At 44.1% G+C, this 12141-nt stretch overlaps 1 protein-coding gene across 12 annotated transcripts in view; it reads right to left on the bottom strand.

The window, feature by feature from the left end:
• Window positions 1-12141, bottom strand: part of lrch3 (leucine-rich repeats and calponin homology (CH) domain containing 3) — a 31373-nt gene that overhangs the window by 15329 nt on the left and 3903 nt on the right. For all 12 annotated transcript variants that reach the window (XM_048264123.1, XM_048264118.1, XM_048264120.1 and 9 more), the window contains exons 2-8: window positions 8210-8354; window positions 6971-7097; window positions 5819-5924; window positions 4019-4155; window positions 2903-3009; window positions 1288-1381; window positions 252-387 (exon numbers count right to left, since the gene is read on the bottom strand). In XM_048264123.1, the coding sequence (XP_048120080.1) occupies window positions 252-387; window positions 1288-1381; window positions 2903-3009; window positions 4019-4155; window positions 5819-5924; window positions 6971-7097; window positions 8210-8354 (852 nt within the window). The remainder of the gene's footprint in view (window positions 1-251; window positions 388-1287; window positions 1382-2902; window positions 3010-4018; window positions 4156-5818; window positions 5925-6970; window positions 7098-8209; window positions 8355-12141) is intronic.

The following is a 12141-nucleotide window of genomic DNA, read 5'->3' as shown; positions in this document are numbered from 1 at the left end:
ACGATCATTTTAGTGTTGAAATGTTGACTGTGTTGAAAGCACTGCTATTCTAAAACTATGTTATCATTTAAACAGCACATTTTGGAACAAGTCTGTGGTGTCCTTCTCGTGTACACTCACACACAGACACTGATTAACGCACACTAACAAACATGCAAACAGACACTCATGAATAAACATGCAAAGATACACACAAACACACACAGGACATACACACAGACAGACACACACAAAAAGAGGAAGTATCTCACATGTGCCGTTGGCGACGACCGAGCTGTGTTTGCTTTCGTCGCCGCGCTCCCTCTCCCTCTCCCTCTCCCTCCGTTGCCTCTGCTCTTTGGTGATCTCCGCCACTCTCAGAGGCAGGTCCGACAGCTCTTCCGTCGGCTGCAGGGGGACAGAGGGAGAGAGAGAGAGGGAGGGAGGAATGGGGGGGATGGATGGAGGGATAGGGTGGGACGAGTGCAGACAGGAAAAAGCCATGGAGGAAAGGGGGACACGGGAGGGGAAGCATTAAAGGGAGAGAGCAAGGGATGAGAAGACAAAAGATGAGCTCCCGGAGGTCAACATGTGCGAAATACGTCACTTAGGCTCAGGGGTCGCACGTGGCTGTCTGCCCTCTGGGAACAGCTGTGTTATTGTGTGTGTGTGTGTGTGTGTGTGTGTGTGTGTGTGTGTGTGTGTGTGTGTGTGTGTGTGACAATATTTGTTTGCTAGCTAGAAGTTAATTAACAACAGAATTTATGACAATTTTATGGAACCGAGCACAACTGCTGGTTGTGTGTGTGTGTGTGTGTGTTCATATGATCTAATAGACCTACTCAGATCAAGGTTTGACTGAACGCTCAAAATCCTTTTCTCCATGGGCAGATATCAGTAGTCTCAGCCTGACAAAGTTATGCCTAAAATGCTAGAGACAATATTTGTTTGCTAGCTAGAAGTTAATAAACGACAGAATTTATGATTGACAATTTTATGGAACCGAGCACAACTGCTGTTTGTGTGTGTGTGTGTGTGTGTGTGTGTGTGTGTGTGTGTGTGTGTGTGTATGTGTGTGTTCATATGATCTAATAGACCTAATCAGATCAAGGTTTGACTGAACTCTCAAAATCCTTTTTTCCATGGGCAGATATCTAGTAGTCTCAGCCTGACAAAGTTATGCCTAAAATGCTAGGGACAATATTTGTTTGCTAGCTAGAAGTTAATAAACGACAGAACTTATGATCGACAACTTCATGGAACAGAGCACAACTGCTGGTTGTGTATGTGTGTGTGTGTGTGTATTACCTCATTGCCTGACCATCTCTTGTCTCCGCTGTCCACGCTGTTGAAGCCAGAGTCCAGTGCTCCATAAGGCCGGCCGGGATACAGTTCCTCCACACTGCAGACAAACCATCACCACACACACATCAGACACAAACACATCTGTCTGCAGTATCCGGTTGTTAAGTCATGATGCAATAACGTGCCGATAATTCTTTCTCCAGGTCCAACTGGTCCCAGAGCCACTTGTTTAAAAATAAACAATTTTAGAGTATTATCCTATATTCAGAGTAGCCGCTAAGAAAATTGTTATTCTACTACTCACTTGCTCCCTAAAACTTTTAAGGAGCCCTGAAAATGAGTGAGAGAGTGAATACACAGTGTGTGTGTGTGTGTGTGTGTGTGTGTAGTATTCAGGTGTTCTGGGCATGCAGTAGACCTCTGGAGGGTGTAGGCTCAGCATATGCACATGTGTGGTGCACAAGAACATATCTGACATAAGGTGCTGCTGATGGATGTCCAGCCAGAGCCTCTGGCAACTTGCCCTGCCCTGTGATCTTTTCCCTACTCCCTACTCCCACCCCCCAGGCTTGCATGTCTCCCTCCCTCTCCTGCTAGCTGTGTCCAGCGCTTCCTTTACTGCTGACCCACATCCGCACAGCCTCCTCTGGGCACTTCCTTTGGACACCAACTGACAACACAGTACAAGTGATGGCACTGTCTGAGTGTAAGTGTAAGTGTGTGTGTGTGTGTGTGTGTGTGTGTGTGTGTGTGTGTGTGTGTGTGTGTGTGTGTGTGTGTGTGTGTGTGTGTGTGTGTGTGCGTGCGTGGGTGCATCTGTCTGTCTATCTGAGGTAGAAAAGTAAGAAGGGAGAAGAAAGGTTAGAAAAAGAGATGACAGAAGGAGATGATGGCAATGAGGGAGACAATGCTCTAAAAGAAGAAAAAAGAAAAGGGTTGCAGGAAAGCAATTTAGAAAATGAGCAAGAAAGAGAGAGCGAGCATGTGTGTGTGTGTGTGAGAGAGAGAGAGAGACAGAGAGACAGATAGGGGAAACATAGTGCCCCCTCCTCTGGTGTTCTACAGCTGTCTCTCAGTAAACAGCTGTTTCCAGGGCTGCCCCCTTCAGCGTTGCTGCTGGCATTCGACATGCCTGTGTGTGTGTGTTTGTGTGTGTGTGTACTCGATTAAACACAGACAGAGTGTCTCTTTACACAGGCAGGAGGCAGAATGGAGCAAGTGACAGAGCACACACTGTTTGAGACTGTTTAACTGTCTGCGTGTGTAAGAGTGAGGGTGAGAGTGAATGTATCAGTGTGTTAAATGCAGTGTGTGAGTGAGAGAGTGAATGTTTCAGTGTGTTAAATGCAGTGGGTATAAGAGTGAGTGAGAGAGTGAATGTTTCAGTGTGTTAAATGCAGTGTGTTTAAGAGTGAGGAAGAGTGGCTGTTTCAGTGTGTTAAATGTGTGCATTATATCTGATCCAAGAAACTATATCTGATCCAAGAAACTTAACCTGTCTGTATGACTCATGCAATGAATGGCCAAAAGATCTCAGATAAGACTATATACATATAGTCTACTATGGTGTGTGTGTGTGTCAGCCAAATGTAATGTAATGTGTGTGTCCGTCCCTTACCAGTTCCCGAATAGTGGTCTCCTGTCGTAGTCTGGGAGGTCAGGTGCTGTCTTGCACGCCTCCATGTTCAGATATTTAAATATGTGGATCTTCCCCTTTATACAGATCTGTCAGGAGATAGGAGAACAGAACGCATGACTAACATGTCCCGACACAACTCAACCACACCAATCGCTCCATTCAGATCATCTTTTCCACTGGAGGCTGGACTGTGCGCGTCATTGTGAGTGTGTGTGTTTGCAAACAATCTTCAAAAGCAATTTGTCCTGTTGAAGGATGTGGGTTGGTCAATTACTGTAGTTTTCAGGTACAGCTATGTGGGTTTTTAATAATGTTAATAACGACTTCAATAGAGTCCCGAAGCCATGACGTAGCGTTGCCAAGGCAGCAATTTCACTGGATCTAAACAAATCAATCTAACCATTGAAATCGCCATAGCGGTGGCTTTCTTAATCTATTTCAATGATTTTACAAAGTTTCTAAGACGTCAGTATATTTTTTTACACTGTAGGAATCACATACTACAACATATATTTATACCAACACGATCAAATTCGTGACTACAGAGTTTTATTTTAGCATGGGTTTCCTCCGTAAAAAAGACCTGCATGTAACTTCACAGCATGCGGTTAAAATCCTTAAATTCACAGGCGTGTTTTGGCTTTATTTTTTGGCAAAAGCATTAAATCTTAACAGACACCAGTCTTTGAGAAGGCGTGAAATATCCACTGGAATTTTGTTTCTTTCTATTACACCTGCCAGGGAATCCGTGTTATGTGGCTAAGCTGCTGCCTAGCAGGTAAAACATGTTTAAATGGATATATTTATTTTTTTAGCTAGAAATGATGCCACATGTCTAAATTCAATGCTATTTATGCCACTTCGAAAGTTTGTTTAGATCCAGTGATTCTGCTGTCATGGAAACGCTACGTCACACTTCAGGACTCTATTGTAAATCAAGCAGACAACACCTTAAGACTCAGTTAGCAAAGCTTTGTGTTTTTGCGTGTGAGTGTGTCTGTATGATAGAGCAAGTATCTGTGTATTTGTGTACAAACTGAGCGTGTGTGTGTGTGTGTGTGTGTGTGTGTGTGTGTGTGTGTGTGTGTGTGTTACCTGTGCAGGGGGGCTCTGTAGGGGGTTGTTGTCTAACACAATGCTCTGTAAGTGTCGGAGGTTGCGGTAGCAGACGGGGATGGACGTCACCTTGTTACAGGAGAAATCCAAACGCACCAGAGGCAGCTCTGCCAGCTCTGAGCAGCACAGAACATAACACAGTCAACAGAACATCACAACCACAGGCCACAAAACCGCAACAGAGATTTATGGGAAGGAATATACAACCAGGTGGCCATTACTGCTGAGTACATTCTGACTCTGTCTTGTGTTGCCATGACAGGATTCATAGTGCAATAATGGCTTACTGGTTGTACATTGTCCCAACTTTTACAGAGCTTCATGTTCAAAATCAATTAATATCAAAGCTAAATTATATTACTACAGTTTAATAACTAGCTAACAAGCTTCTGTGTAGCCCATCAGAACTTCACAGCTAATGATGTAACAAAGAGTGGTTGCCCATGGCAGGGTTTAAAGCGTAACTCTCGCCAAAATGCATCCTAGGCTCTTTTTGTGAATGTACCCGAGTCAAACATTCGTTTAAAAGCATAATTACGTCCGAAGCGCCACTTTTAAAATTGACCGTATTGTCGTTTTTGGGTCAAATGGCCTTTTGAATGGGAGTGCTACGGGCACTACTATTTTGATGCATTATGCGTCAAAATAGCTATTTTTAAAACACTAAGAAGGCTCGACACAACATGAAACTTTGACCGAAGTATCACCAGGGTCTCTACACATTAACTCGAGCATTGAGAACATTGTGCATTTTGTACAAAAAAGATTTTGTACAACTCACTTCTTGACTGGCAAGATGGCGGCAAGCAGAAAAACCAAGTGAGTTGTTCCCCTAGCAATCCCATTCAAAAGGCCATTTGACCCGAAAACGACAATACGATCAATCTTAAAAGTGGCGTTTCCAACGTAATTATGCTTTTAAACGAAGGTTTGACTCGGGTAAATTCACAAAAAGACCCTAGGTTGCATTTTGGAGAGAATGTTCAGGCTTTAATGTTCAGATGAAGCTTAAGAAAACACAAAAAAGACCAATCGGAATTGAGCACTGCATAAAGTTGCGGAATGATAAAGTTATATTAGTGGGAATCATCAAGGATTCATTTTAATTTCACAAAAAAGATTTAAAGGTTTGAATCCCAAAATACAATGATTCCTTAATATTGTATGAATTTGTGACTAGAATTTTGCTTAACAAAAAAAAAATAAAAAAATAAAAAAAAAAAATAAATAAATAAAAACAACAAACAAATAATTAGGGACTTGTCATGACCATTCAGCGGACTCAGTATGGATGCAACTGATTTTGTTACACTACTGACCATAAAGCACTAAATTCAAAGCATATTTAAAACACTACTAATTAAACCAATAGACTGATTGGCATCTAATGCGATTCAATAACTCCCAACTATCTCAATACTTAACTGCACTGATTTCCAGCCCCTCTCCTAGGTACCATTACCACAACATTAACAAAACAGTGAACATGTAAAATTACAGGGCAAATGCATAACACTAAAACGCACACAGCACAGTAGTAAACACATGGTTATCAGCATCAACACAAATGCACACAGCACAGTAGTAAACACATGGCCTTACTTCAGTGTTACCAGCATGAACACAACAACCCATAACACAAATCACCAAAACATTACAACTTGTAGAACATCAGAGTCTTTTCAAACACAGCTCAAGCAATAGAACCATTCTCAGTGCAACAAGGTGCAACTGTCACCAGATGTCAACACACACACACACACACACACTGTGCTGTACCTGGGGGCAGGCGTGCCAGGTGGTTTCTGCGGATGTTAAGGTCCCGCAGAGCCTCCAACTGCCCCACTTGGGAAGGCAGAGTCTGGATCTCATTGCAGCTCACGTCCTGCTCCCAGCGAAAACACATCAAAGTGTCAGACAAACGCACGAGCACCAACATACACTGAAACTGGACAGGCATTCTGCATCAACCAACTTAATACACCTGATTCTCAAAGAGCTGGAAAGGACAACATATATATACACATATACAGTATATATATATATATATATATATATATATATATATATATATATGTGTGTCCTTCCCAACTCTTTATGGTTATATAATTTAGCAGACGCTTATATTCAGTATATATGTATATATAAAGTGCCCACTTTCCCATACATGGATGAAGTCAAGTCCTTGACCAAACGACACCTTCATTGAAGCCCTTTTTTAGTCAAGTACTAGACTTATCTATGCTCGTAAAACCAGCTAACTAACAATGTCTATGTCCATCATTCAGTGTAGTCTGGCATGCTCCATGCATGTACAGACATGAATCTTCAAAAAAATAAAAAAAATAAAAAAAATAAGGGCTTATATCAAGTATGCAAAATAGGTCTGTCAACATAACTCTGTAACCAGGAGAAATACTAGCCTGGCAGCTACAGTGCTACACTCTGGGGGCATGAACATGGGGGCTCATGATCATGCCCCCAGAGTGTAGCACTGTAGTTGTCTGGAAGCTCTAAATGTTGGCTCCAGCAACTCAAGCTAGGTAAAACCAACTGTTTTCTGGGTTTTTCCGTACAGACAGTACTCAGTGATCTCGAGAAATGGAGATCTATTTGAAAAATTGCCGGATTTCTCCTTTAATGACAATAATCATTTACACTGCTAAAAAACGGGGACACATACATTTTTTCAGAATTGCTATAATACATTTTTTGAAACCGTCTACCCTTTTCTCCATTCTCAAACAACATTCTCAAAAGCTCTGACAGTCCTTGCAAAAAACAAACAATCACCTCAACACAATTTCACCTGTGCTCAAAACCTAACAAACGTCTGATCAATGGCTACCGATCCAATGTGTGACTGAAGTGTTTGCTTAATTTATTTTTGGAGCAGTGTGTAAGTGTGTCATGTGACTGCCGAATGCCCACCAGTTCAGTGAGCTGTCGGAGTTGGCCCAGTTCCTCGGGCAGGGACACCAGCTTGTTGTTGCAGGCGATCAGGACCTTCAACGGCAGGCTGCACACTGGAGCGGGTAACGTGGACAACTGGTTACGACTAGACGGGAGAAAAAAAGAGAGAGGAGGAGAGGAAAGATAGATTGACAGATAAGAGTGGGGAGGGACAGAGAGAGAGAGAGAGACAGAGAGAGAGAGAATAAATATTAGTAGGTGTTGGTGTGTAGGTGTATTTTTTCCAGGTGGAAGGGGAAACTTCAATCCTCCCTAAGTGGGCCAACCATGTGGATCCGTTTAGTTGCACAATTCTAAAGAGGAACTAGAACTGATAAATAGGTTCAGATGGTGCAGCACATGGGTGAGAAAACACACACACACACACACACAAACAGGAATTGAAATGTCCTGTGAACTGTAGATATCTATCACATGTCAATTTAATTAAAAACACTTTAATTAAACATATTATTAAACATATCCTATAAAAATGTCTCTGTGAAATACATATTACATGTATAGCCTTTTTGTGTGTATTTGTCACAGCCACAGTGTAGATTACCTGATGTTTAGGTAGGTGAGGGCCTGCAGGTTGACTAGGCTGTCAGGCAGAGGCGTAGGCAGTTCTGATACAGGTTCAGATTCTCCAGGGACACAAACATGCACACCTCCACTGGCAACTCAGGCAGCCTATTCCAGGGACAGATCTGAGAGATAGAAGAAAAGGGAGAGAGAGAAAGTGAGAAGAGAGAGAGAAAGAAAGGAGAGAAAAGATAGATTGAGAGAGAGGAGGGGGAGAGACAGAGATTGACAGATAAGAGAGGGAGAGAGAGAGAGAGAGAGAGAGAGAGAGAGAGAATAAATATTAGTAGGTGTTGGTGTGTAGGTGTATTTTTCCAGGTGGAAGGGAAACTTCAATCCTCCCTAAGTGGGCCAACCATGTGGATCCGTTTAGTTGCACAATTCTCGAAAGAGGAACTAGAACTGATAAATAGGTTCAGATGGTGCAGCACATGGGTGAGAAAACACACACACACACACACAAACAGGAATTGAAATGTCCTGTGAACTGTAGATATCTATCACATGTCAATTTAATTAAAAACACTTTAATTAAACATATTATTAAACATATCCTATAAAAATGTCTCTGTGAAATACATATTACATGTATAGCCTTTTGTGTGTATTTGTCACAGCCACAGTGTAGATTACCTGATGTTTAGGTAGGTGAGGGCCTGCAGGTTGACTAGGCTGTCAGGCAGAGAGCGTAGGCAGTTCTGATACAGGTTCAGATTCTCCAGGGACACAAACATGCACACCTCCACTGGCAACTCAGGCAGCCTATTCCGAGACAGATCTGGAGAGATAGAAGAAAAGGGAGAGAGAGAGAAAGTGAGAGACAGAAAGAGAGAAAGAAAGAAAACCGGGGAAGGAGACAGGAGGAGGTGAAAAACAGAAAGGAGACAAAGAGAAGAGGAGGAAACAAAAAACAAGTGGAAAGAGAGAAAACAAATGAGTGCTAAAATTAGCTGAAAAACAACCCCAAACAAGTGTGTACCATTCCTGAGCCGTGAGGCCTGAAGACCGAGCTGCTGGCCTTCCCGCCTCTGATCCTGAGCCCAGAGAGTTGCCGTGGCGACGACAACCCAGCTGAATCCTCTCTTTCTTTCTTTCTATCTTTCTTTCACACTTTCTCTAACCCCCCGCCATTTCCCTGACTTCTTTCCTTCTTTTTCAGTTATTTCCATATTTCTCCTCCCCACCCCGCAATTCCTCCTTTCATTGTTTTTCTTGTCTGTCCATCTCCTCAGCTGAGCCCACAGATGCCCCACACATGCTCCACATGTACCCAGACAGGAACACAGGCGCACAAGCAGAGGGCCACACTGCCCTACCGGCCGTCTGCCTTGTCCACCAGTCCCCTGCAGACAACATGCAGATTAGTATCAGCCCAGCCCTTGCCCCAGACTCAGACCACATTCATACAGAGAGAGAGAGAGAGAGAGAGAGAGAGAGAAGGGGAGAGAGAGCATGTGGGAGAGGAGAGAGAAAGAGAGAGAGATGAAGGGTGAGCGAGAGACAGAAAGGGAGTAAGTGAAAGAAAGAATTGTACACCCAGGGATCTCTGATAAAGCTTCCCATGGCTTTCCAAAGGGCCTGTTGAATGACACAGAGGGTAAGAGAAGTTCACAGCCCTGCAGTGGCGTTGAGGCCATGCTAAGTTTACACGCCATTTTTTACCCTTATACCTATGGGCTGCAATAAAAAAAAAAAACGGCCTTTAGCTAAATACATAGACACATAAACACAACTACTAAACCCCCCCACCCCAGTCTCTCCCACACAAACACACAAGCCCCATGATGTCTGAAAATAGAGCCCAACCTGACAGGCAGATAAAAGTCGCAGGTTTTCTGTCGCACAGAGCCATATCAAAGCGTTGAGGGGGCTGAGTAGCGCTTTGTCTGCTCATCGCAGGAACAGGCGGCAGTGTGGGGCCACGCCTAATAATAGCACAACGCTGCATAGCTAAATAATCAGCCTCCTCGGCCCAGGCCACAACGCTCAACGCTAGCGAGTGTGTATTTGTGTGTGTGTGTGTGTGTGAAGAGAGAGTGTGTGTTTGTGAGTGTGTGTGCTTATACAACACCACGGCCTAGCGTGCTTGCTTGGTGCATGTCCGTGCCTGACTTCATGTGTTTATGCAGTGTGCCATCATTCTTTATTGCGCCACATGCTGAGTGTGTCGTTAAAAAGAACAAGAGGAAGACGGAAAGGGACAGGAAGAAGAAGGAAAAGATCTCCCGCCGCACTGGGCTCCTGCGGGCCTGTCAGGACGGTGAATGTCAGCCCCGAGTTCTGTTTGCCCGTCTCCGTGGAGGTTTGGAGCGACCGGGGCCTGAAAAACGCTCAAAGGGGTCGATTGTAGTGTCGCTGGAGCGGGGGGGGGGGAAACGACACAAGAGCTGGCCTTTATTTACGTTCCTCTCCGAAGGGAACGTTCCCAAACCCTCAGCGCCGGGCTTTGATCTTAGCAGGGCCGCTGCGCTCCTTCTCCATTATCTGCCACGGGAATCGCGGCGCTCCGAATGCCCAATTCCTTCTGCTTCCCAAAATAGTCAAATTATATGCACTTTGGAGCAATTCTCCAGACGCCCGTTCCAAGAGCACTTAGCACTGCGGAGAGTGTGGGAGTCTGACACGGGGTGAGCATGCCTCCAGAGTCAAAACAAAAATAAAGGAGGATATTACTGAGGAGATAGCAGCCTGAGCTTCCTCGAAGCTGTGCGTGAGTGTTATGTGTCGCAACTGACCCGGCAAATGGTCTCATTGAACTGTACCAAGATGGAGGAGGTCAGAGAACTGACTATGTATTCTTGAGCAATGTTGCATTTTTCCAGGAAAATATACACTTGGGTCAATTCTTTCCTTTTCACACAATTTCCCGATGGCCAATTCTCCTTAGCCACCTGCGAATGCATGTTTATGCTCTTTCTTTATGTGGCAATCTATTGTTGTTGGAGGTATGACTGTACAATTCCGAGGTGTTATGCCCACTAATGCATTTCCCTGCTTGCAACAGTCTATATTTATCTGTGCAGCTGTGTCCAGAATCCGGGTTTGGGATACAGGAAGTTCTGTGCTCAGCAACGACTGCTTCCTACTCTGGGATCCCCCCCTGTCCACACACACACACACACACACACACACACACACACACACACACACACACACACACACTATCAACATACAACTGATACACACACACAAACATTGAATCAGTTACACCATAATCAGATCTCTGGGACTGACTTACATAATCGGCCAACAGAGACTGCAATCTAGTGTGTGTGTGTGAGTATACACGTGAGTGTAATTTGTTTCTGCAGGAGCCGAGCGCGCTTGGTGCATGTCCGTGCCTGAGTCTATGTGTTTATGGAGCATGGTGTCATCCTCAATCACTCCATGTTTGAGCGTGTCATGTTTTTCAGTAAGTCATGTCTATTCCATTACTGAGCTGACAATTTAGTATGGTTGTGAATGGGCACAGGCCTCCTAGATTTCTGTACCTGCCTAAAAACCAACCACATACCACAACCACAACCTCTTTTGTGTTACAACTCACTTACTGTTAGCAGGTCACAACTGCTAGCCTCCCTTGAGTGAATATGACCTGCCTAGACTATGACATCCCAAATAACAGTGACTTAATTTGCCATGACACTTCAGTTCAGGTGGCATCAGAAGAGAGCCACATCCTCCTTTTTAGTTGACTTGAAGCAAAACACATTCCACAAGGCCTTCAAAAACTTCTTTGGGGAATAAAACATGTTGTCTCTTTCCCGTGTTGTTGCGCTGGAGGTTCTGTAGCATTCAGGGCACTAACGGCAACACACAGCCAAACCAAAAGGAAAAAGGCTGGGGTTTGGGAGGCTATGAGTCTTCTGCATTCCCTCATTACAGAGCCAATGATAGCAGCGGCAAGTGCACGAATGGCTGCCCCCCCCACCCCCCCTTCTTGTTCCAGTGGTGGTTAAGACATAATGAGACCTGAAGGCGTTATATCATCCCCTCTGCACTTACACAATAACTCCAGCATGTCCTGAACAGAAAGATCCGGAAAGGAACGCAGGCACGATTTAAGGGAACCTCACACAGAGTTGTGTGCTCAGAGCCTCACTCACTCCTAACCGCCAGCCCTCACAGTCCTCTTGCTCTCAGTGGCATTCTGGCCTGTTTCTTTCATGATGATGAGGCACCCATGAGAAGAGGAATACTTTGTTCTGCTTTCTAACTTGGGTCTTGCTTTGGGGGGGATCTTCCTGTTCAGCCATCTCATTACTCCGTGTTCATTCATTGCACACACAGTTCAGTTTTCTATTCGTTTAGGCGGACAAAAATCACAAATCACATCTATTCATCTTCGGCACCTTTTTTCTTCTCACTGTTCATCAGCATTTCTCTGTTACTCCAGGGGGTCAACGCTAGCATTAGCCTATTTTTTTTTACTGAAATACAGGTCACTCCGTCATGTATTGTAGTGACCTGACTAAGTAAGGGTGACAAAATGTTCATTCGTCCTCAGTGAGAATGAATCAGCACTTATTGGGCAAAAGCTGTGATGCTGATATGCATCATTTCAA

This window comes from Alosa alosa, chromosome 15, assembly GCF_017589495.1.
Source record: "Alosa alosa isolate M-15738 ecotype Scorff River chromosome 15, AALO_Geno_1.1, whole genome shotgun sequence".
NCBI classification, from domain to species: Eukaryota; Metazoa; Chordata; class Actinopteri; order Clupeiformes; family Clupeidae; genus Alosa; species Alosa alosa.
Note: the sequence above shows the minus strand (reverse complement) of the source record. Positions and strands in the feature narration are given on the sequence as shown.